Genomic DNA, 27086 nt, shown 5'->3' with positions numbered 1-27086 from the left:
AAAACACCTCGATTTGTATGACACCAGCGACTACCCCAAGGACCATGCCATACACAGCACGAAATAAAAGGTCCTAGGTAAGATGAAGAACGAGTGTGTGCCGGCACGCCCATAGCCGAAGTATACATAGGTTTGAGGCCTAAGATGTATTCCATACTGAAGGCCGACAATGGTGAGATCCGGAAGGCTAAGGGTGTTAAGAAGTACGTGGTTAAACAACACATCAAACACGCCAGATTCAAGGAAGCCCTGTTCAAGACCCGTACCTTTAGACATAAAATGAACACACTTAGAAGTGATGGGCATAAGATATACGGACTTACTATAAACAAGACGTCCCTGTCGCCGATGGACACTAAACATTGGATAGCTATTGATGGGATAAACACGCACGCTGCACGGGCATGGGCATGAAAAATTGAACCAAGAACATAGGTGTATGTAGGCTTACATGTCACGGAACCAGAGAAAGTTTAAGGCTATTTACTATAGCCCACGGGTACTGGAAAGGAGCTAGCGCTGTAGATAAGCTGGCTAAAATGGCTGAGAGTACCCCAAAGCCAAAGCGCGTGGCTTGAAAAACAAGCCCTGTGGCAGATCTATTTACCGGCACCACGCTTACGAGCCTAGGAGGTTCGGTATTAACATACCTAATAGCGTTCACCAGGCAGACCTACTGTTCCTACCCCACGACAAGAGGTACAAGTATGCCTTAACCGTAGTGGACGTAGCCAGTCGCTACAAGGAAGCCGAGCCCTTGACCACGAAAAGATTCTGCCCAGGTAGCCAGAGGATTCGAAAGCATATACAAACGCAGTCCGCTGACATGGCCAACAGAGCTGCAAGCTGACCCGGGCGGGGAGTTCATGGGCCGTGTCACAACTGCTAGCCAAACACGATACAAAGGTCAGACGTGGCACGGCCGGAGCCCATCGCAGCCAAGCCATAGTTGAGAGATTCAATAGGACTTTGGCTGAGCGCTTATTCGGACATCAGTATGCTAGGGAGATGGCCACCCCGAGGAAAAGATCGACTGAATGGGTCGTGAGGTTACCCAAGGTGGTGTCGGCAATCAACCATGAAGTCACCCGTCTCACCGGCAAGAAACCGGCAGACGCTATCAAACTAAAATCAATAGTTGCAGAGTCGGCTGCTCCATTGCGTGGAAAAGAGAAACAGATACTAGATAGGGCCCTAGTTAGGTATCTATACCAGCCGGGGGCACGAGGGTGATAGCCGTAAGCGAGCCACCGATCCTATATGGTCAGTCAAAACTTACAACATAGATAAAGTTGACATGAAAGCCGACGAGCCTAACTTGTACTACTTGAGGGATGGGCCAGGTAGGGGGTTTGTAAGAGCGGAATTATTGATCGTACCGTACGGCACAGTGTTACCTCCAGTCAACACAGCATAGCGGTGCCCCAGGATACCAACACACTCCAGCCATACCCCCGGTGCGGCTAGGAGGTGCGTTCGCATCCCGCTATCGTCCCAAACTTTTTCATAGTAGGGGTAATGGTAGCAAGAGCTAAGGGTCCGACCAAAGCCTTATCTGTGAAATAAGGCTTTGCAGAGGCTTTTGTTGGAACTGGTCCAAAACCCCCATTCCCTATACTACTCCAAATATGAATAGAACATTACATCAACTTGATAAAGTTGGTAACACATGGCTGTTTTATGAATAGCAGTATATTAATTAATAGTTTTATCGATTCAATATAAATACAGATTACTCAAATGCATTTTACGTTAACCATGTCATTGATTCCCGAAATATGTTTTGTGACAAACACTGTCCGCGATACTGAAAAGAAACACGTTTAGCGATAGAACTGCACTGGTTGTCAAAAATATATTATAGCTAAAGAAAGGTACTCATATGTTTCGAATTGACTCATGGTTGTCGGTTGTCAGTAAGGAACCGATAATCCTTGAAGGAATAATAATTTTTCGATCGTATCGTCCCCAAATGATCCAATAATTACGACTGTCAGCAGCTGTGACAGCCAAGCATGGAAGTACACTTGGTCCGGTCTAGTAAGATCATATTAGGCGGTCGCGCAATTTGGCACCACAACTGGTTCTTGCGTATTCGCTTGTCACCGGAAATCTAGTAGCGGAAGTAGCGCCTCGCGAGACTTACGGGCCCTATTACTGAAGTCGTCAAATTGAGGAAACAAAACCCAAATCTACTTTCAAACACAGGCTGGCTACCCGCCGTCGCAGCATGTAAACGCAACGTCAACAGAAGAAACGTGACGTCATAGAGTTGTTCATGACGTCACGTTACCATGACAAAGTGATATTTTGCCCTAGGGCATCATATGAAAAATATGAACCCGATATGTTCGCCCCCTCGTGGGTAATAAAACACAGTGTGAAAAATAGCGATAGTGAGACTCCATGGTGGCAACATCCTTAATAGTTTCAGTATTAAAGTTATTATGTTTTATGTCAGCTATCCTTTATAATGAAGCTAAGTCTAAATTCAAAAAATTATTTTTTCTATTTCGGACAGTACTTTAGCTCCATATCTATCGAAATAGATATAGCATGTTGCAATAGACTACCGCTATTGCTATTACAATAGTTGTTTCCCCTCAATAGTCACCCCTAATATATAGATAAATCGAACATTGTGGAAAAAATAAATAGCAACAGATGAATGTAATATTTGTGCACCCTTGTGTATGATCCATAGATATTATGGCTCATAATGTAAGCAGTATTCCGGCTAGAATTTTACAAATGCAAACTTTCAGAGAATTTAATACAGATATATCTTTCAGAACTAAACTGCAAATAAACGATTGTTATATTATAAACCCAGGATACACAACATAAGACAAGTTGACATGTACATAATCTTGTGATGAAATTTCCACAAACATGGAGGAATGGTTTCTTTTCTTACAATTTGGAATGCATACGTAAATAATGTTAATATCAGATCCATAAAGCTGAACCTGAGAAACCACCTTACTTTATTTGAGGTATGAGCAGAAATATCCGCTCAATACATGTTTCTACAGTTTCAAAATTCAGTCACTGGAAAAAGCTTTCCTTCACAGTGACACAAAGCAGTGCACTTAAGACAAGCTTTGTAACATTACAAAGACCTGTGCAAGACGTCTTACAAGTGCAGTATATTAGTTCAAAACGCTGTTCTTGTGCCTAACCGAGTGTTGTAAACTTAGGTATCCATGTGTTATTACATGCCTTCTTCCCAGTCTGCAGAATTCGACAGTGTTGGTTACTTGTCAAGCCCCAATATTTGTCATGCTGCCCAGTGTGGCGTTAAACAACAAACAAAACACAAACAAAATCAACAGCAACAGATATGGCAATGGGTTCGGATGCAGGCAGAATTACTTCAAAAGCCAGTAGTGTGCAATGAATGGCGATATCCAAATGAATCAGTTCTCTGTCTTCTTCTAACAGGGGTGTGGTTCTCTTTAGGACAGAGCGTCTGCATGTCCACATCTAGTTGAGGTGATGCAATCAAGGAGTCAAATCTATGAACAAGTGAATCTTCAGTAGAGAACATAGAGTGACTAACCCATCCCAGACCCTCTGGAGCTCTCCAAAGACAGCATCTAGTGAAGACGAAAGCCGTGAAATTATGTGCTTATGCAACGTAATACTGTTGATATCCTTTTCCTTCATATGAAAGGTCATAGTCCAGTCAGCAGATGAGGATCTCTTTGGAAGATGAAGTTGATCCATGATCCAAAAGAGAATCAGAGAGGGACTGTTGCTCATGATGCTGGCGTTAGAAGTAGAGTTGTCTTTAGCCAGCAACAAAACTCAGCATCCCGATCAGCACGTTGGAGGAGGCACGAGGCGGGATATGAGATCAATGAAAAGAGACTGTTGTACATTCAAAGACAATGCCTGTACAAGGTCTTGAAAGTTCAGGTTTTGTGGTGACGCCTCAGGTGATCCTGTGATCCATGATTCAAGGGAATTGTAGGTTGCCGAGGGATCAACCATTTGGGGTCCACGGATCATCGGAGATCCCATGCTGCAAAGTAGTTGAAAATTAAGGCAAGGACGAAGGTCGATACGGCAGTGAGGCCATTGAAGAAGAAAAGATAAATGATCCAGGAGGGATTGATGATCCTGAGGCAAAGGGTAATGAAGGGAAGGATGATGCAGCAGCTGATCCAAGAGAAGACATCTGAGGGATATACAAGGTAGGAAGAGCAGATGGAGTGAAGGCAGATGAACATTTATCCCAGTCCACATATCAAAGGAGTGAGTGAGTTTAGTTATACGTCGCACTCAGCAATAATCCAGCTATATGGCGGCGGTCTGTAAATAATCAAGTCTGGACCAGACAATCCAGTGATCAACAACCTGAGCATCGATCTGCACAATTGGGAACAGATGACATGTGTCAACCAAGTCAGCGAGCCTGACCACCCGATCCCATTAGTTGCCTCTTATGACAAGCATGGGTTACTGAAGATCAGTATTCTAACCCGGACCTTCACGGGTAGCAATCAAAGGAGGGAAAGGTGCATTTACATCTTTCCTTTTCTGGTTGTCCATGTCATTAATAATTCATCTTTATGCATGTTTTGCATGAGCTACATGCAACTGCCTTATTATTATAATCTATTTATATAGCGCCGAGTTCCAGCTAGGCTGCTCACAGGTGCTTTGTTTTTCCCTTGATCACAGGATGTCAGTCTAGACTGCACTTCATATTATCAATTTCAACTCCTTGGGGGAGCATACAACTCTTGCAGCCACTAGGCGCACCGAGTTAATGTGGCTTTCCCATCCATACGAGGTACCCATTCACAGCTGGGTGGACCGAGACACATAGTTACAGTACTTTGTCCAAGTTTACTACACGTTGGTGTACCCGCAACTAGGTGTTTGCACGTATTCATGTGACCACCATCTGGTCATATACCAACGGATTCGCGGGTTCTTTTAAGTGCACAGGGCTGTGTACTGTACACTAGGGGTTGTGACAACACTGAAAGAGTCTGCACACAAAGTTGACTCCAAGGTTTTTACACCCCGTCACAGGTGGGCTCGATCCCGGCACGTCAAGCTCACTGGATTACTAACCTGGCTCCTTAGCCAGCTAGCCCACCACGCCCCCATATAACAAAAGATGGAGCTGGGATGTGTTTGGGTGAGGTGTTTAAAGAGCCAGCCCCTCCACTCCATCGTTGAACAAATAAAATAAAGTGCATAGCATGAGATAGGATATGTTTTAAATATATCATTAGTTTTCAAGAATGTATTTAATGCATTCAGCAGAGTAGAAATTCTTAATTTTTTAGGCTTTTGGTGGTAACTTCTTGAACAGTTGTAGACTAATCCAGCATGATTAGGGCCCAAAAAGATTAATCAAAAGATTAAAAGACATTGCATTTGCAACTAAAGTAATAAAAATCACAACTGACAATCAGTTCTGTAAGATATATTTTATCACCAACAAATAAAATCTGACTTGGAGGGAAAATCTACCACCTAAGACATCTGAAATATAAAGCAAAAGTGTGGCACATGTTAATACCACTATATCATTAACATGTCAAAACAGAATCATTATTTCATTGATACACTGCTAACCTCCACTACAGCTGACTAGAATGTATGTACAAAGAAGTGTACTGTTACAAGCATAGACACAAACAACACAATGATGAAGCCTGCCATCTGGAATATACACTTCATTGGATAGAACATAGTGAGTGAGTGAGTGAATGAGAGTAAGAGAGAGGAGGGAGGGAGTATCATGTCCAGTGACGGACAGGTTCTTATGGTTTACATGCCTAATATGATTAAGAATATTCCTGGTATCAACACACTTTGATGTATACTCAAAAGTTCGGTAGTGTAGAGTAGTACATACATAAAGAAATCAACAAAATAATGTCAAAGTTTCCACTTTATCTTCAGAGAGATGACAGTTTTGCCTAATTGCCTACCACTGAATATTGAGTATTTTGATGGCTCAGACAATGTTGAGGATAAAGTTAAGAATAAAACTTATTAGATTCCAAATAAAGGTAGGAATTGCGATCTTGACAGATATATTGACTCCATTCCTAGTGTTCCTAAAAAAATCAAACATTTCTTATCAAGAAGGGAATCCAGTTGAAGATATGTTTAATGAAAAAATCACAGTTATCAAAGGGCCAACAAAGGTGGGACCATTGTCATAATGAACCCATTTACACTACGTTAGCCCTGGGACACTTGGTACAAACTCTAGAAACCAAAGTGAAAGAACAGTTTGGACCTGAAGTTGCAAAATACTTTAAAACAATGGGTGACATTTGTATATGTTTACAAAATATCAAATAAATAGGAAATGATACTAAAACTAAATTGAAGTGCACAAACTAAATACAATAATACTGAGATTCAAACAGATTGCAGATGAGATATTGAGCTGGAAGGAAGTGATGAGATTGCTTTATCACTGCTGTTTGTGAGAGTGGTCCTGTCAATAACTAAAGCCCACTTGAAGGCTGCTTTTTTAATGAGTGATTGAGAGAGCTTTCAGCAATATTCCAGCTATATCAAACTTAAAGACTAAAGACGCAAAAAATATATAATTACCAAAATTGTGCCACAGCTCCACAGCTAACAAAGAAATACTTAACAATTATAGTTGCTGTCAGGAATGCTATTTAAATATCTTCTCCATAAATACTGAGCACAACATTTTAACAAGTATTAAACAAGTATGACACACTGCTGATTTGCATGACAGTTACATTTACTTCATGAAAAGTTTCAAAACTCAGCCTTGCTTACCTTCTAAGGTAACAATTTCATGATAACAAACATTTTTATTCTATAAAATCCTGATTTGAACAAAACATGAAGTCATCATAAAGAGAAACAGATCTCAAAGTTCAGCTTTCTTTGTACCACAGTTTATGAGAAACATTTACAGTATGAAGAAAGCGGGAGCATTGTGTGTACATCACCAAAATAATGGTTGAGCAGCAGGCATATATAGCTTTGTCCCTTTTTCGAATCTGGATTCCACCGTATATGTCAGTCCCAATTACCAATTTAGCAAGGAAGATGATTCTCAATTGACTTGCTTTGTTATATGTCAGTGTATTAAATAAGCCAAAACCCAGCCAGACATCAGGGCTGGTAACTTCAAAATGTTACCAGCCCAAAATGGATTTAACCAGACCAAATATGGCGAATTTACTCAGATGTATGGAACATCTAAAAAACTTTACCAGACCATCGGGCTGGCTAGCTGTAAATTCAGACCATCCGTCAGAAATCTAGACCGTCTCTGGCGGTCGGACGGGCCTTATTTCATACACTGTATATGTAGATACACACAAGACCGATGAAGATCTGGGTTAGAATTTGTCCTCAGCAACTAATACTTGTCGTAAAAGGTGACCAATGAGATTGGACAGACTCGGTAGCCACATGTCATCGTATCTCAATTGCAAAGGTCGAAGCACATGACTGTATGGTTCAGACTCGATTTGTCCATATTCCTGTGACATTGTGTATAGATAAACAACAAACAACAAAATACACACAAGGCTAGAACTGGATTACAATGACAGGGTTTACAAAGGTAAGGGCCACTCTGTATCAGAATACAGCAATGTTATTGAACATCAATATCGGCAGACTCATTTTTATTTTAATTTTGCTAACACACTCGTCGTTATGACCTGTGAATATTGTACATGAAGACATGAAAACTTGCATGTCTTATTTCTCACCAAAAGTCCCCCTTCTCCTTGTAAACTACATTTCTTTCTGTTGATGTTGAATAACATGAGCCTGTTGTAGGATTTTGTCACTGAAGTGTTCAGTTGTGGCAGCTATTTTTGTGTTTTTGCTAATTAAATACTTTTATAAATAACTGATACATAAAATGTGTTTGGAAAATATGGCAAAGGTATTTGTGATCATTGAGTGTAGAGATATATAAAGATCTCTGTTAACAGACAAACCGATGGGTGAGGAACTGACACAGGACATGAGGTCCAACAGAGCCAAAATGGCCAGACCAACCATGCCCAGCAAGCTAGCTTTGTCAGACAGATCATAATGCAAGTGGGAATGAAAGTCTATTCAAATTTTACATCACAAATATAACTTAATGTGTGAACTTGAACTTCAAGGCCCACAAAAATCTTATTGATGTCATATTCTTTGTTCCACAGCCTCTTGAAGGGTTTGGACTTCCACCTGTAACTATACACTATGAAGTTTTCAGCTGGATGCTCTGTCAATCAATATTTAAGACAAAGTCATCACATCAGTGATGTACCAACAACATACAGCCCTGAGGTTCTGCAGATCTTTTTATACTCAGAGACAAAAGTTATTGTGACAAAGACCTTTTCATTGGTAACCTGGTGAATGAATTTTTGTATTGGAACTAGAGGAGAGTGTGTTACAATTGTCAAACGCAACCAAGCATTTGTTGCCATAATTTCTGAGCAGCATGGCATATTTGAGAAAATATGCCTGCAATGTTATTTTGAAAAGGTCAGACAACCAGATGCTTACCATTTCCACTAAATGCTGTCTAAAGAAGTGAAGAAGTCACAAAAACACCTCTATTCATCGTTCTGGAACAAGTTTGACATGCCATGCCTCTGGGAAAATGGCACATGGAGAAATATAGATATGCTTCAGTCTGTGTACGACTTCTGTACAAGACACTCAGCCAGATCATCTACAGTGGAGCAGACAACACTTGCAATGGTGGAGCATGTGAGTGGAGTTTTCTGTTTCCCTCTCCACAGAGCCATGACATTAAACATACCTGGGATGAAATGGTGCGAAGTTTACGAAATCAACCAAATCATCCAAAAATACTGCAGCAACTGTGCCAAATTCTTCCACCGATATGGAATGATCTTCCTCAGGACTTTCGACATTTAGTGGCTAATGGAACAAAGGTTCCAGGTCTGTATCAATGCACATGATGTGCCACATGCTTGTGCACTGGTCTTTTGGACTGTTGATCATTTCCAACCTTGAAACATTTTTCTTTCCATGTAATAACATTTCATTCATGACAGTTATTTGTGTGTCACAATAACCTTTGCCTTTGAGTATATTTTGTCATATTTGCAACATTATAGACTGAATTGTGAAAAAGATTCAGCTAAACATTATACAGCTCCTACAAACTTTAAATCTTGCAGAAATGGCTTTTGGCCAGTATGACATTTTCAATGAGGCTGCCACAGGCTATGATTGAAGTCATAAGTGTATTGAGAAACCCCATTACTTTTAGCATCATAGTCCTTGTTGTTTCAGAGGAATCAAAATATGTATGATGGATACACAACACATCTCATAAGCTCACATCAATCTTTGAGCTTGAAGGATAAAAATCTCTGCTCTGTTTATGATGTGGAGTTATCAGTGGAATTGGTAAATACTCCAAACAGCAAGAATATTGTACTGAACATGTTCAAAATGTACTGCATTCATTCAAGTAATAAATTAAAACATTAAGTTTACCAACAGAAAGAAGTGAATTCCTGGTCTTTCACTCTTATCATGCTGTGCTAATGAATTAAAACCTGTAAGGTATGAATCACTACATGACATGGACATATGTACAGACACAAGAAAAAACTTCCACTGACACCATTCATCATAACTACAATTACCTGAAAGAGAGCAACAGGTTATCTGGCATCTTCAAATCCTTCCTTGTGGGAAAAGTATCAGTTCTTCATATTAAGAACATTTGACACATTCTTGCTGTAAATTATACACAACTTACAGACTTGCCATATTCCTTCCCTGACTATTGTCAAGAAATATACAGTAGTTTAATTACAGAAATATCCCTCACAGGTTTTCCTCTGGTTAAAGGTTGGTTTGCAGCAGTCTTGTAGGTAGCCACAGCAGCCTGACAACTGTACACTGCAAGTCTCAAATCATAGGGCTGAATACAAACTGCATTCAAACAATCTTATAAAGGTGGCTGTGGTGACAGGGACTGATGCCTAGTACTGTGCACAAACACAAGGACATATCCATGTAGGCAAATTACATGAAACATTTGTGTAACCAGTATTGCTAAGGGCCCACTTTACCTTTATTTTACTTGAGAATAGGTTGCTCTGCTCATGCTGTTCATACAAACTTCTTCTTTTGATAACATGTACAATACATAACCAGAACAAAAACCACATTGTGATGTAACTACATACATGCCCAGACTTGCGATTCTCAAACATCATTACAATAATTATAATCTATATAGACTATATATATGGAGCAATATACAACCTTTGATGGAATGGACACAAATGAAACTGAAGACACGGATCAACATTTCCACAATTTCAAATATTAAACAACAGCATGTATCAGACGTAACATGTCTATTTCACAGATTTCTTCATGCTACATAAGAAAAACATATTGTTCACAAAAACTTTAGTCTAGAGCAAACTTGTATCAGTCACGCCTGGTAACAGTCTTGGCCATGTCAGTCTTCAGTATCAGGATCAAAGTCAAGTCTCTTCATGTCAGCTGACCGTTATGCTGCATTGCTCTCTTTATCAGGCCTACCAACAGCATCAGGGTCAGACAGCGGGTCAAGATCAGCAAACAGATTGAACCAAGCAGACATGTCAGATTTCTGGGCCTGAAAGCAAAAGAAAGAAATAGAGTAAGACCCTGAACATGTGGACTGCTTAGTGTCATGTGCTATTTTTCAGTAAAGTTGGCAGATGTGGTGTTATCATTGTGGAAAATTCTTAAAATAATACCTCTATTACATCTTCTTTGAGTGGCATTTTAGAAGTTGGGAAGTACAATATAGACCAACTTTATGCATAACAACTTCTTTTTTTTTGTGTGAGTGCGACGTTTCGATACAGATTCTTGTACCATTAAGAATGAGGACTATTTTTATGGATATACAACTGCTTTATTCTGTATAGGCGACGTTTTGACATAGATTCTAATGTCGTTGTCAAGCAAGTGGTGATCGGCATTCTAGAAGTCCGGTAGATGTAGATGACTTCTTGCTTGACAACAACATTAGAATCTATGTCGAAACATCGCCTATACAGAATAAAGAAGTTGTATATCCATAAAAATAATCCTCGTTCTTCATCTACCCAACCTTTAGAATGCCAGTCAAAGAATGAGAGCTCCGTGTGTTTTTTCCGAACCTGGCTTCGAACCTCGGTCACAGAGTTGCGCATCTCTGGACCTTGATCATACCCAGCAGTCGTTCGACTGAGCCACAGAAGACCTGATAGCCGAGTGCTCAGTTTAATGGGTCTATCCTGAGATTGCATCCTCTTAAACCTGTCTCCGTCTATAGCAGCGCGCAAAGGATGTCTGAAACCCGTCATTCCACTTCCGCTTCAATACTTTGTGCACGTTTGGTGGCTTCTTCACCTCGAATCCATGTCTCATAAAATACAAACACGATGCCCGTAGGTAGTTTGAAGAATGCTGAATACGATACATTAGTCGATGAACGCTGAAAAAAATTGCGATGTTGAGATTCCAGTTAATTTCGAGAGGGTACGAACACCCATCGGTTGTCGTTGGTAAAGACGGGTGTGTACGGCGTGTTTCGAGCGAGGACCGTCTTCTCAACGTCGTCCAGGTGGAAGAGCTTGCCGCCTAAGGCTGGAACCATCACCCATGTGTTATTGGCGTTGCGAACGAGATTGTACTGTGTGCTGTTTAAGAGACCTCCGGTCTCGACATCGTCTAAATCTCCTAGGCAACCACCGCCACCAGATCCGCCGCTCACTTTGATGCGTTTGTAAATGTTGTTCTTGAGTTGCAAGGCGTACAGTCTGCCGTCGATGCCGGGCTCGTCGAAACCCCGCGTGTCCCGGAGGTCGGAGATCACTAGGTTGGCGCATTTTCTTGGTCACATTCCCGGACCCGAAGCTTCAGTCATCGTTGTTTGACGTGCAGCGTCACGCTGAGGTATCCTATATGAACGGGTTTCTATTTTATATCTAAAACTGATAGTTTCAATTTCGTGATGTTGCCTCGCATTAATTTCTTGTACTGCAAGGTCGAAAACGATTCAGTTCTGCCGTCGTTGTACTTTTCCGTTTTCACCGGCACAGCTCTCGGCAGTGTGGAAGGTCGTTCGCCTTGAATGTTGTCCGTCGTGCTCAGCTGATCGAGGTGAATCCACAGTTCGCAGTAGGGGACAAGGCTCGGCAATTTTGAGCCCGTTACGGTGTCGTAAGTTGTCAACCCGAGTGTTCTCGCCAAGGGTCGGACCAGTTTGATGGGTTGGTCTCCGTTCGTCAACTTGAGCGTGCCATCCGACTCGTTCAGTTTAAGACTGGCTCCGACGGGTTTAAAAATTTCGTCGTCCAGCATACACACGTTATAATAACCGTCGGTCAACAGGTGGCGGGTATTATCGATAAACAGCTTGTTGTTGTTTCTCTTAGTGCTGATATTCGACCATCGCGGGTAGTAGGTGAGATCGTAGAGCGCGACTTCGAGTTCCCCCGACGTGTTATCGGTCGCTTGCAGCAGCGGAACGGGTTCGCCGTTCGTGATTCCTGGGAGCGTGACGTACATATTGAAAAAATATATATACGTAATAATAATTCAATATGGCTACACCCAAGTACCAGCCTGGAGTGATTTATCCCAAAAGCGATCTCGGCACCGCTAACGATCTCACGCACATGATAATCGTGGTGGATGCGAAGGAGGGTTCCCACTTTCAAGTTCGATTTATAGATGTATTTGAAAAGTATAGGCTTTCGGTCACGAACGTCAAGGCAGTCTACGCATGGTTTCACAACCCGATGCAATTCTGGCAGAATCAACTCAATTTTGCCGTGTTGTGCGCGACGACATGGTGCAGCGTGACCTTGAACGACACGCGTCGTGATGCGCTGAGTCAGTCCGTGTTCTATTTCCACGTGTATTACCAGATCAGACGCATCCTGAAAGAGATCAGCGCCCCGATGCATGGGATGCATCGAACAATCCATACGATGGGTGAGCTCACGAATGGATATGTGGTGATTTCAAAATCAATCCGAACACGGATTGGCGTATACTAAGTATGAACCACGGGTTGGGCATTCCGTACAGTGGAGCGAAATCCGTGAAAGAAGTCAGTGACGGTTTACTGAAAAGTGGTTGGCTCCGACAGGACTTTGCTCTGTCGAGTAATGAATGGCGAGATGATCGTATGAATTTTAAAGGCGGTGTTGCTTTCACCGTTCAAAAGGTGGAGCAGCCTCAATATGCTGAAGACGATTGGAAAGTATATATGTTGGATAAGTCGAAGGGGTTTACTCGTCCCGGTGTTGTCAGACTGAACGATTCGATTTGAACGTACGTGTGGGCGCTGCTTGGCGCACAGAAAATGCGTTCCTGCATCGTGGGTCAAGGGACGGCTTACGACGCGCAGAAACAGTTCATGTTGAATGCCGAGGACGCCATCGCCGGACCGGTGGATTTACCGAGTGCCATCCGGCGTTGCCAGGACACTTTGGAATACGCCCGGTCAAAGTCGACTATGTGTTCAGCGTGGGACTGTACATGGCTCCGAACGACATGCGACTGAGCATCCACAAAGTGGTGGGCTACAACAATGAAATCGTCATCACGACCGCCGATCAAAAGTTGGGCATCAATCCTGATGTCAACGTGAGTCGAGTCCCAAACAGGGATCATGACGCCGCCATCAGCAACAGAGCCCAGCGTTCAACCATCACCATCACGCCTATCACCACGCGAGGAGGTCGAACATCAGCAACACCTGATCGTAAAATGGTGCTCTTGGTCGGCGGGATCGCGGTCGGGGTGTGCCTCATTTGATTAACAATTCTTTAGCAGCAACGTACACCAGGCCAGCCATGCCGACGACGACTGCCCACAGGTTCTGGCCGAGCCACGTCACCGTTTGCCGGCCAGTTTCGCCAGGGCTTCACCGAGCGATTTCAACTGGTTTTTTTATCCAGTCTCTGACGTTGCCACCTTTTTTGGGTGGTGGTCGGTGTCGGTGTCTTACCACCGACCGTCAGCTCTAAGGCGAGGGTCGATACGATGAAGCCCAAAGCCGTCAGAACACTGGCGATGGTGATCCCTTGTTCCCGAAACAGATTGTCGGATCTTGTCGGCTAACGTGATGTCCTCGTTCAACACTCCGTCGATGGTTTCGCGCACGCGGCTGATCTTGGATCGAAGCTCATCTTGGAAGGAGGACGCCACTTCCAATCGGGTAGATCTTTCGCCTTCCAAGTTGTGCAATCTTTCTGTGATCCGATGTCGGCTGAACTCGTCCTCTGCTTCGTCGAGTTGTTTTTTTTCACGAGCGATATGCTCATCGAGCGCGTCCAGTTTGGCTACGTTGTTCATGGGCGATCCGCGAATGGTTTGCATGGCCTTGTCCAGCCCTCACAGTTCCCGAAAGGTAAATTCGAACCTGGGCAAGCGTTCGTTCCGGAACGTGATCAATAGTTTTTGACATCGTGCGTCTTGAGCTCGTTGTGGTACGTCTCTCAAATCATCTCGACCAACTGCACTCGCCGAGGCATCGAGCTCGGCATTCGCTTCTCGTAAAGCCTTGTCGAACTTCCCGCTTATTATTTGTCGATAGCTGGTTATATAGATAAAGTCGGCACCGTGGCGACTGGCCAGTGTGGACAAAGCGAGAGGTTTTCTCGTACAGGAGTGCATGAAATCGATGCCCGGAGCATCTTTCACTCGCAGTATCCCTTTATAATCTAGTTCGAACTTGGAAGGATCGCGATAAAGAAGAGCTATATTTTCTTTTTGTTTCAGGGCATCGTAATAATCATCGACGGTGTTTTAGCAGATCATCGCCCATGTTTCCTTGCGCGAACGAGGTCTCCTCATTGTCGAGCAACTGGGTTCTATCGTCCCCCAAATCATCCATGGGAATATCGTCGGCCATGATTATTTATTTATTGAACATATTAAAAAAAAAAGGCGTCGCAATACGGACGAAAACTCGATTCTTACTGAAAAATGAGAGAACCCTTGGTTCTGGTCCTTCCAGATCAGTTTGGAATCCGACGATGATAAGCAAGAAGTCGTGGGGAACCTGGGCCGTGCCATCGTGAAGAAAATGACCATCAAAATCAGCGGAAACGACAGCGCCGTGTTCTATACACGGGCCTCTGGAGAACCGCACGCGAATGGGAAAACATGAAGTATCCAGGGATTTGTTCGGCTGAGTGTCCGTCGACTCGGTTGCGTGTGGGGTACGGTTTCGACCAAGCCGAACTCACCGCGATGGCGAAAAAACATGTGGCCATCGCCGAGGCGTTCGGGAACTGATTTTGCATCCCGCTTGACTTCGAGTTGCTGGAGGGTCACATGCCGTTTTACCAAGCCGCGCTGGGCGACAGGCTGGAGTACGAACTCACGTTTAACGATTACACTCACGTGATTGTGACGGAGAGCGGCGAGGAGGGTCGCTACACCATCGACAATATTTCGCTGGAGTTCGACAAGGTGATGAATCCGTAATTTGCTCAACACATTCGCAACCAGTATTCGGGCACGTTAGCCATCCTGTACGATCGCGTGCTGCCTCACCGGAAGATCGTCGTGAACAAGAGCCACACGCTGTGAAATATCAATCTGAACGTACCCTCGCGATTGATGAAGGGCTTTTTGATCCTGCCGGTGGAAGTATTTCCATCGTTTTGAAGGGTCAACATAAAGTATTGGAACCCCGAGAGCTCGAAAGTGGAGGTGACCATCGAGGCCGTGCCCAACCAGCTGTTCAGCCAAGGCATGCGCGCTTACCATCAGTGGGACGAGATCCAAAAGTTACTGGCAATCAAGCGCCTGCCGGATATCAACGCGATCATCAAGGACCTCGGTCTCGTCTACGTGTCGGTAGGAGAGTACCTGACGACCAAGTACACGCTGTGGCTGGACATGCGATCCACTAATGATGATCGACTGCACGGCAGCGGGCGTCGCATCGAGAACGGCAGCGAGGGGATCACCATCCAAATCGCCAAGAAGGCTCAAACCGCCGGTAAATTAAATATATATTTGTACCTGATCATGAATGCGCAGCTTAATATACAAGATGGAAGATTCATGCAAGCCATCTATCGATATCGAACTGCCCCTGGATCCGCATTGCGCCACTGTGTGCGGTCAGACGGGTGCGGTAAAACGGCTTTCGTGCTTGACCTGCTGGAAGGATACTATCGGGACGCGTTTGATCACATTGTCATTCTCTGCCCGACGCTGCGGATGAACAAGACGTACACGGAGAGAGCGTGGTTGATGACGGACCCGGACGTGCACAGGGTGGATCCTTGAACGCGTCTGCAGGATTGGTTGACTGCTTATCACGGTAAATTGAGCAGACGCAATGGGTGGCCCTGTTTCACTGCAAGGACAGGGATTCGTTCGAGGAATGCTTAAGAGAAAACAACGTGATTCCGAGCAAACAAGAACGCGACCACGTGAAAAAAACAGCTCGCTGAAACGAAACACGCCAACTCCCAACTGAAAACGGACCAACCCGTAGCATATAAAGTGAATGATGGAGAATAAACACGACACCAAGCAGGAGAGACTGGTGATGCTGGTGGTCGGTCGCAAAGCCAAACAATACTTCAGCGGGGGCCTCACTCCCTGCAAAATTAAAAATTAAATTTTTAGAGTAAAATTAATATTTTATACTTATCCTGACTCATGCTTATTGCTTGTCTTCTTCTTCTTGCGAACATAGTGGAACACGTGTATCTCCCAATTGAAGTTCCCTTCAATTAAAAAATCACTAATTAGTACTCACCACGAGTTACCTCCCTTCCACAAGCGTGGGAACGAGGGCGCCACCTGAACCCATGTGCCTCACTCTCTCCTTTTGTTTCGAGCCCGACACTTTATTTTACCGAAGAAATCCAAAGTGTTAAGTGGGGAGGACGGGAGGAGGAACCTCATGAGTCAGGATAAGTATAAAATATTAATTTTACTCTAAAAATTTCATATTTTTCCTTATCCTGACTCATGCTTATTGCTTGTAGAATCCGACGGAAACAGAGGTGGGAATATATATACTTTGGATTTTAATAATTAGTGATTTGAACTGTGATGATTGTAATAACCCTATGCGAACTTCATAAAGGCACTGAACTGATGAATTCCTGCTGTTTAACTTATCAGCTGCCATATAAAGGTTATTACAATTTATAGAATATGATAAAAGTATATACAACATTAATGTAAGCTGAAGCTATTAATGTGATAATATAAACTTCTGTGAGTTTATAGTGGATACTTTTATAAATTAACCAAAGTATTAAGCTTAAGATATGCATATATTTAAGCTATAATAGTATAGTACTGTGCTTAAGATATAATTATAACTTAAGCTGTATAATAGTAACCAACTCCTTAGAGTTTGTTAGCTAATACATTTATGCATATGACCATATGACTTGAGCTTAAGGATTGATGAAACTTAAGCTGAACATATATATATAGTAGCAAAACTCCTAGGAGTTGTAAACTTACATATAGTATGATATAAAAACCATAGTACTGAGCTTAAGATAATAAATTAAACTTAAGCAAAATATATAGATAGCATGTAGCTATTAGTACTGTTATCAGATAAGTATAAAATCTGTAAGATTGACTTATCTTCTCCGTGGAACTGTCAACTGTTGAGCGAGGACCATGGGACCGAAATGGTAGATACCTGAGACGTCCTCGGTGGTGATATCTCTCAGATAGTGGTTGGCAAACACCATATCGGATCTCCAGAAACATCCCTCCATTATGGTATTCAATGAGCAATTCCCATGTAGAGCGAGAGTTGAGGCTAGCTCTCTAATTTCGTGAGGATTAGAAGCTCTTGGAGGGTCGAGTCCTGCAGCCTTGTAGGCACGTGGTATGACAGTTCTGATCCAGATAGAGATCGTGAGTACGTGAGACTTCCGCTCATGCGTAGCTGTAGATATAGGGATAAATAATCTCTTGAATTTCCCTCTGCTCTGTTTGGATCGTTGGAGATATATTTTCAGTGCCCTCACTGGCATAGAGATAGATCCATCGTATCATGCGGTCCAAATATGGATGAGAGAGCTGGGACGTGGAATAATCTGTCTGGTTGCCCTGGCAGTTGGTTTTTCGCTATAAAATCCCAGCGAAGTCCCAGATGAGCGATGTTATGAATATCATCAAAGCGTGTTCTCTCAGTATCCAAAGCTGAATCTCTGACATCCTGGCGGCCGTAGCTAGTGCTAACAAGAATAAGGTTTTGTGGGTCAGTGATTCAAACGATGTAGATAGCAATGGTTCATAAGCCTCACTAGTGAGGTGTTGGAGCACTATATTTAGATCCCAGGCTGGAGCGTGAAACTTCCGTTTCTGATCCTCCAATCGGAACGCTCGTAACAAAGCGAGTAACTCTGGTGTTTTTGTTAACTTGACGCCCGTTTGCATAGTTATGACAGAACTTATGGCTGCAAGATAAGTGGACAAGGTTGAGCCTTTTAGATTCTTAGTTTGCCTTAGATAACATAAGAAATCTGCCACTTGAGGATGTGTAGCATATCTGGCTGTAAATCCTTTCTTAGCAGCGTAATTGACAAAACTGTGCCATTTGTCATTGTACAAGTTACGAGTTGAGTTACGTAGTGCAAGCGTGACCGCTTTAGCCGCTCTGGCAGAATAACCTCTCTTATTCAGATTCAGACATGCCTTGATACAATCCATACGTGAAGTTGGAATGCTTCTGGTGTTTCGTGCACTTGTTTGGTGTGCGGATGTATCAATAGATTGGCGCCAGGGGAGCTGAAGAATTGGTTTTCCCATTACTTGAATGAGATCTGGAAACCAAGTTCTTGCTGGCCAGTAGGGCTCGACTAAAATCAGATGGAGGCTCTGCGTTTGATTTTCTGTAAGACTTGTGGGATCAACGCTGGAGGCGGGAAAGCGTACGCCTTGAGTCTCTCCCACGATATGCTTAGAGCGTCCGTTGCCCATGCTAGTGGGTCTGGCACTGGCGACACGAATGTTGTCAGTTGCTTGTTGAATCGAGTGGCGAATAGGTCTATCAGTGGAGATCCTATTTCCATGATTATTTGATTAATATCTCTGTGTGGTGCATCCATTCTGTCGGCGACGGTTGGTGTGGCCGAGAGAGAGCGTCTGCTAATACATTCTTTGCTCCTAGAATGTGGCAAGCTCTGACGTGTATGTTTAGATTGTCGATTAAATCGAACAGTATGAAACATCGAGTCAGTAGCTTCTGTGACCTTGTTGAACCTTGTTTGTTCACATAAAACGCCACTGTTGAATTGTCTGTGTGAACCATCAACTGAGCGTTCTGTAGTATGTTGCTCCAGTGACTTATGGCGTTTATGACTGCTTGCATCTCTAGCAGATTTATGTGACATTTGCTCTCTTGATTGCTCCATAGGCCTGACGCTGTCCTGCCAGCAAGGTGGGCTCCCCAACCTTGTAGTGACGCTGCCTCACGAGATGTGTGTTCGATTCGGCTCTACTAAGGAGACGCCTGCGCAAACATTCAATCTCTTGGTCCACCAGGGTAGATGTGGTTTGACATAATCTGGTAGACTGAATGGTAGAGGGTCCTCAAGATGAGCATTGATGAGGACTTGTAACGGACGTAATTGAAGCCTGCCTCTGACTGTCAAGTCTTGAGCTGATGTGAGTAGTCCCAATAGGCTCTGCCACTGTCGTAGTGGTAACGGAGAGAGTAGGGCTTGAGGAATAAGTTGTTGGATCTTGATCCATCTGTCCTCCGGGACTACAATACGATTCTGAGCTGTTAGAAATCGTATACCTAGAAATTGCAGATCTTGCGTTGGTTCTAGGTCCGACTTGAGTAGATTTACTAACCATCCTAATTGTGTTAGTAGCTTGATTATAAAGTTCAGCTGTAGTCTGAGACGCTGTGGATCTGGATCCACTTGTATACCGTCGTCTAGGTAAAAAGACCTTGACGATGTAGGTATGAGACAATAGGCTTGGTCACTCTTGTGAATACCCAAGGGGCCGATGTGATTCCGAAGGGAAGAACCTTCCATTGGTAATGTTTCCCGTCTAGGATAAATCTTAGATATTTCCTTGAGTTGGGATGAATCGGAATGTGTAGATATGCGTCTTGCAAATCTATGCTGGCCATGTAATCTTTGGGACGAATTAAATGCCGTTGTTATGTAAGTGTATCATGCGAAAACGTTGGAGGTTTACATAGATATTATCTGTTGAAGATGCTCATGTTGTATATGAGACGAAACTTCTCCTTGGAATTTTTCTTCGGCACTAGGAAAACTAGGGAGTAGAAACCTGGTACGATGTTTCGTTGATCCAGAACTTCTAAGGCCTGTTTGTTTAGTAGAGTAAGTACTGTTTCTCTTAACATAGGTAGTTGTGCCGGTTGAACGTTGAACCCTGGGGGGTTGACTGTTAACGGAGGCTTGGCCTTGAGTTGTATTAGATATCCGTGCTGTAGGATGTTGGATACATATGGATCTTGTAGTATTCCCCAGTTTTCCCAGTGTAGCTGAAGGCGTCCACCCACTTGAGACGGTTGTACTGGAATGGCTGGGGGTGGAAGACTCCAGTCGTTCCGAACCTGAATTTCATCGTCTAAATCCACGGGCACCTCTGGATGATCTGCCTCTAGCTGATCCTCCCCTAAATTTGTTGTATGGGCGAACGAAAAGAATCCTTGGGATCTTTAGCTGCAGCTAATTTCTTGTCCTGTGCTCTCTGTAGCCCCGAAAACTTAGACTTGCCCGAGTATCTCTGTGTTGACTGTTTAATGATGTTCGCTAAGGTATCCATGGATCTGATCATAAGAACCTCTCTTGAGTCTTTATATACTTCTTTGGAGACCTTGTCTATGTTGCCACCAAACAGTAAGGGCGATGACCATGGAGCTGTGTATAGAGATTCTGTAAATTGCTTATCCCAGGAGCAGGAGGCTAGTAAGCCTTGCCGACGAGCCATGGTAGTAGTTTCAGTAAGCGCTGATAGGTGCTCTGTAAGAAATTGGTGGTCTCTTTTCTGCATGAGTAGAGCTGAGTAGATCATTCTATCTTCCTCCTCTGTAGAATTCTTGAACTTGGTGATGAGAGTTTCATTAATCGTTCTAGATCTATTCAATCCAAAGAACATCCTCCTGGTGATGGTATCTAGTTGAGCGAATTTGCGATCGTCTACTTTGTAACTTCTGGACTTGGCATCGCTGATTAATTTAAAGTTGTCATCAATATCCTGGGCCTTGAAAAAGGGGTCCATATTGTGTCCAGCAAATTTCTTGGCATTGAAGACCGGGAAATGTGTAGATTGGACTTTTGAAGATTTGGAACAGGCTGTATCCAAATTAGCTTGTACCGCTGCAATCGGATCAATAGGAGGTAAGGTGATATTGTCTACATCATCATCCTTCATCAGGTAAGTCTGAGTTGAATTCTCGTTCTTCGATGGGGAAGCAAGTTGTAACTCATTCACCATCCAGTATCTGATCTCAGCATCTGAGAAAATGATACCTTCTTCCTCTGATGTAGGGTCACATGTCGGAGTCCTAGATCTGTAGGAAGATCTATGAGAGGACTGTGGTGAACGGACTGACGAGTGGTTAGTGTAAGAAGACCTTGGAGGAGACATCCTCGGCGAACGCTGGGGACTTCGCGAAGCTCTTCTAAATCTTCTGGGCGAGGTAGATATGGAGCCACTTAGCCTTCGCGACCTTCGCGAATGTATCGAGTCAGTGTCCGAATCGACATATGAGCGCTTGCTTCGCGAACGACCTCTGTGTTCTACAGGGTGTGGGCTCGGCGAAGTGCTCCTTCTCCACGATGTCCCTCGCAACTGGATAGGCTCTAGCTCCTTCGCGGAGGCGGTCTGGGACTTCCTTTGCGAACTGATCGCTACGGGCTGGGTTGCCCTTCGCGGAGGCGCGTTTGTGGGCTCTAGGGCCCTACGCGAAGCCAAGGCGGGCTCTGGGGCCCTGTATGACTTATTAAGGGTTGGGCTCTGGGGCCTCTGTAAACCGTAACGGTCCTCCATCAGTCTCATGATTTGGTTAACCAGGTCGTCTGGGACGGTCTGCGCTGGCGTTGAGGGTGGCCTCTCTGTCAAAGTGACGGGACCCTCAATCGTAAACTCAGGCGTCAGCGTAGGCATCTCTGGTTGCGTGTTTATCTGCGCTGTAGTGACGGTAGCAGATACTGGACGTTTCTTATGACGTACATCTGGAATGATAATCGGAATGTCATCATCATATAAACATAATTCTGAGACAGGTAGAATATCGGAGGCAAAATTATTTGTAGTTTTCGTAGATTTCCCTTTGACGGCTGTGGACCTGGGGGTTGAAGTAATGCGTTGAGATGATGTGGACGCTTCCTAGTCTTAGACTGTGAAGACGGAATGTCTTGAGATGCAGGTCGCTTCTTGGACATAGCGGACTGCGTCCCACGCTTATCCCCCGAGGGAAACTCCGACATGCCACCAGCCGGTGGCGGGTCGTCAGTCAACAGTTGACAGGGTATAATAGCTTCCGATCTATTAGCCATGACTGAAGATTGTTTGCGAGATTTATCTGCCTTCCGTCTCAAAACGGAACATAAATATTTATCAAAGGCAGAAATTGGTAAATTAATACATAATTTACAACGAGAAACAATAGAACATGGAGTAATGCAACTAGGGCATTTTAAATGTGGATCGGTAGCGGAATAACGTAGTTTACAACCTGTGCAGATTCTCATTAACGTAAACTGCTGAACAAACGCAGCGAACCGTGAATAAAACAGCAGAAACACGACTAATATCAATGCAAGTTGAATAAGGATACTAGTTACACCTCTATAACTGAATATAAGAGGTACTAAACTAAATATAAATAAAGGATATAGTGTGTTGGGAGACACAGGCGCTCTCACGTCCAGCTCACTGGGCGAAGAAGGAGTGAGAGTGAGGCACATGGGTTCAGGTGGCGCCCTCGTTCCCACGCTTGTGGAAGGGAGGTGAATCGTGGTGAGTACTAATTAATGATTTTTTAATTGAAGGGAACTTCAATTGGGAGATACACGTGTTCCACTATGTTCGCAAGAAGAAGAAGATAAGCAATAAGCATGAGTCAGGATAAGGAAAAATAAATGTCCGACGAAGACATCGACGAAGCCCGACTCGGTGCCGAAATGACGAAAACCACAGGATCGACCATGACGCAAATTTATGTCGGCATCACATCGTATTTCCTTCCCATTCCACCCGACTGTCGCCCGTACATGTGGGAAGACCTCGAGAAAGATCCGTTCATCAACCACGCTTTGAGCACCGTCAGCTGCGAAATGTTTCATCGATACGGGATGCTACTGGCTCCTCTGACCGCGGCCATCATCACGGCGAAGCATTGCCGATTTAAAGAATAAAATATAAACCATCCTGTACAAGATGGAGGAACAACAACCACCGCCACCGACGGAACCTGTCCCAGAACAACCACCAACGACGGAGGAGGAACCGATTAAGACCGTCACCTGAATCCCAAAAAAGTAGCCGCCGGTCGCAAAGGCGGGCTGGCGAAACAGCAGAAAAAAAAACGTGAATGGGTCCCGTACGCCGTAGCGACGGCATGCATCGCCATCATGACCACATGGCTGTAAAATTCCAACCGGCAGCAGCAACACCGGCAGAACCTCAATTAGAAGTAAATCCTCATATCATGTTATAATTTAAAATTTTTTTTTTTTTATAAATACACACCATGTCTAACCCCGACGGAAAAACGTTTGTCAACGACGCGTATCACGCCGCCGTGATCAGCGGGCTGGCCATACGCTACGTTCGATTGAGCAAAATGATCACCAAACAACCGGCACCCAAACTCGATTTCAACCTGCAAGACATGGGCATGCTTGTGTTCGACTTGGGACTCGCGATGGCCACCAAAGCGATGCTCGTCAAGCAAGGCATCATTCCGGAAAACATATTCAAATAAAAAAAATAATAACATACATATAAAGATGGCCATGGTCACAATCATGCAAAGTCCTAGCCTTTTCGGGGAGCAATTATCTCTTTTCCCGATTATGAACGTCCAACGTGGCCGAAATCGAAGCGGAATGGAAACATCACGATTTGGCTGTGGAGCAACTGCAGGCCGCGCAAGCCGAGTACACGAAAAAACGCATGGAAAGAATCGATTTGATCAAAGCCCAACTCCAACGCGAAAACAACGCCCTTCGGACGTTCAAGAAGGTCGTCAATGCCATGCAACAATACCACCTGCTTACCGGCAAACGGCTCGACGAACCCACCCTCTCCCAGTATTACACCCGTCCCAAGGCACAGCGAGACTGGGAGTGTCAGTACGTGCTTCTTGGAAAAACCGAAACCTGCGACAGGAAATGCACCACCGACTATTGCGGCATCCACATGATGTCCATCAGAAAGGGTTTCGTCAACTACACGTGCGAAGTGTGCGGGATTGGCGTGAAATGTCATTATCGTCGTTGCAAAGCCCACGGAGCGGACGTAGTTCGAGGTAATCTCATCTACTTGACGAAAAGAGATGAAAAGAAACGAACATAACCGACTCCTCAGAATAATTTTTTTTTATAAAACAGATTTTACGTGCGCTTCATTTTAGAGAGAAGGCTGACAGAGTTACCTCCCTTGATTGAACAACCTATTAGACATTTGACTTCGCACTTGAATATAATTATTTCATTTTTAAAAAAAGTTTTGCACATTGATATAGCAATCATGACGACCGTCGGCGAACTCAAAGCGATGGCGAAAAAACGTGGATTGGTGGGTTATTCCCGCATGAGGAAACCCCAACTGCTCACCTTGCTCGACATGAAGTATGTCAAGCCCCCAAATGTGCGAGACCTCAAACTCCGAGCCAAAGAACGGGGATGAAGGGTTATTCTCGCATGAGGAAAGCCCAACTGGCCACCTTGCTGGAAGAGACCGAGCCGGTCGAGTTGAGATTCGTGCCGACGGACCACGCGGTGGGTAAGTATCTGAGAGGCTGGAAAATGGTGATTGATTCTAATATCGATACCGATAACCTTTAATCAACAGTAAACGAATTAAACGATTTGAAAAGCATCAAATACCAGTTGACCCTTAAAATGTCGCTTCAAAAACTTCAGACGGACGGTAGCACCGAGCACCTCGAGCCTTATTTCCGAGGCAAGTAGGAAGTCGTACTTCAACCCGACTTGATCCCTTCGACCCTCAATACATCGTTGAAACACGTACAAGAATCGTTGGAAAAATTTACCCATAGAGGCTCCGGATGGGTGGTGGACAAAATCGATACCATCTACCTAGATATATACGTACCGTTCAGAGGCAGATCATACCTAGACTTGCCTCCGTATTACAAGAATAAAAAAGCCATCGTGAACGTTAAAAACAACGACGATCACTGCTTAAGATGGGCGCTGAGATCTGCCTTATTCCACGCCGATTATAAAGTGGCAAACAGACCTTCAAGCTATCCGGACTGCACCATCTCCCAGGACGATTACGACCACGCCCTGAACGTGTGGGAGAAACTGGGCTGGCGATTATCATGGAATTGCTCACGGATTACGACATGCACCTGTTCGTCGAGAAATGCATGCGCGGTGGGATTTCCATGGTCTCCAAACGGTACGCGATAGCCAACAACAAATACGTGGAAAGCTACGACTCGAGCAAGCCCACCAACCACCTCCTGTATCTCGATGCCAACAACCTGTATGGCTGGGCCATGAGCCAGTCTCTACCTACGGGCGGATTTGCGTGGTTGGACGATCAGGTCGATATCATGAGCATCGCGCCGGATTCGAACAAAGGCTACATCCTCGAAGTGGACTATCCCGCAGCATTGCACCCTGCTCGCAACAGCAATCCGCTGGCTCCCGAATGGTTGACAGTGAACCGAGACTGGATGTCGGACTTTCAAATAACATTGCACGGGAAAAATAAGCTGGCCAACGTGGAAAAACTCGTTCCGAACTTGAGCGCGCAAGATCAAGTACGTGGTGCACTATCGGAATCTGCAACTATACTTGTCGCTGGGCATGAAGCTGACTAAAATACGTCGGGTGCTGCAATTCATATCAAAGTCCTTGGATGGAACCTTACATTCGGCTGAACACCTAGCTGCGAAAACAGGCCACCAGCGATTTCGAGAAAAACCTCTACAAACTGATGAACAACTCGGTGTTTGGCAAAACCATGGAAAACTTGAGAAAACAGGTGACGGTCAAACTCGTGTGATCTCACGAGGAAGAAAAACTCAGGAAACTAATAGTCAGCCCGGCCTTCAATCGAAGCAAGCTATTTCATAACGACTTGGCGGCACTGCACATGAACAAAAGTCACATCAAGCTCAACCGACCCGTCTACGTGGGGATGAGCATTCTCAACCTCTCCAAACATGAAGGACGAAGGCGCGCGGAGACACCCATCGCTGAATACGTTGCGTTAAGACCTAAAATGTATTCGATTAAAAAATCCAACAATGGCCAGATCCGAAAGGCGAAAGGGGTCAAGAAATATGTGGTGAAACACCACATCAAACACACTCTCTTCAAACAGGCTCTCTTCGATAAATGCACGTTCAAACACCCCATGAATACGTTGAGAAGCGACAAACACAACATCTACAGCATCACTCTCAACAAAACGTCGCTGTCACCCCTGGATACCAAACGATGGATTGCGAACGATGGCATCCACACTTATAGCTATAGGTACCAACAGTAGGTCTCGACGCGTTGGGAGTTTCCGTGACTCGATAAAAGACCCATTGAAGCCATTCAGATGAAATCCGTGACGACCGAATCGGCTGCGCCATCGTGTCACGGTCAAGAGAAGAAACTACCGGACCGGGTCGTTGTGAGGTATCTGTACCAGCCTGGTGAACTCGAAGGAGGGGATAAACGTCGCGCCATAGACCCCATATGGTCCATGAAAATGTACCGTGTCGACCGAGTGGATATCAAAGACGACGAACCGAATCTGTATTACTTGCAAGACGGACCGGGTAGGGGATTCGTCCGAGCGGAATTACAAATTGTCCCTCACGACCAGGT

At 44.3% G+C, this 27086-nt stretch overlaps 1 protein-coding gene across 3 annotated transcripts in view; it reads right to left on the bottom strand.

Moving 5' to 3' along the window:
* Positions 1–7664: 7664 nt before the first annotated feature.
* Positions 7665–27086, bottom strand: part of LOC124288794 (islet cell autoantigen 1-like) — a 171103-nt gene continuing 151681 nt past the window's right edge. For all 3 annotated transcript variants that reach the window (XM_046725323.1, XM_046725322.1, XM_046725325.1), the window contains one exon: positions 7665–10645. In XM_046725323.1, coding sequence (XP_046581279.1) covers positions 10538–10645 — 108 coding nt within the window. In that variant the 3' untranslated portion in view covers positions 7665–10537. The remainder of the gene's footprint in view (positions 10646–27086) is intronic.

Source organism: Haliotis rubra, unplaced genomic scaffold, assembly GCF_003918875.1.
Source record: "Haliotis rubra isolate DU_JTF1 unplaced genomic scaffold, ASM391887v1 Scf425, whole genome shotgun sequence".
NCBI classification, from domain to species: Eukaryota; Metazoa; Mollusca; class Gastropoda; order Lepetellida; family Haliotidae; genus Haliotis; species Haliotis rubra.
The sequence above is the reverse complement of the archived record's forward strand: the minus strand, read 5'-3'. Positions and strand labels throughout refer to the sequence as shown.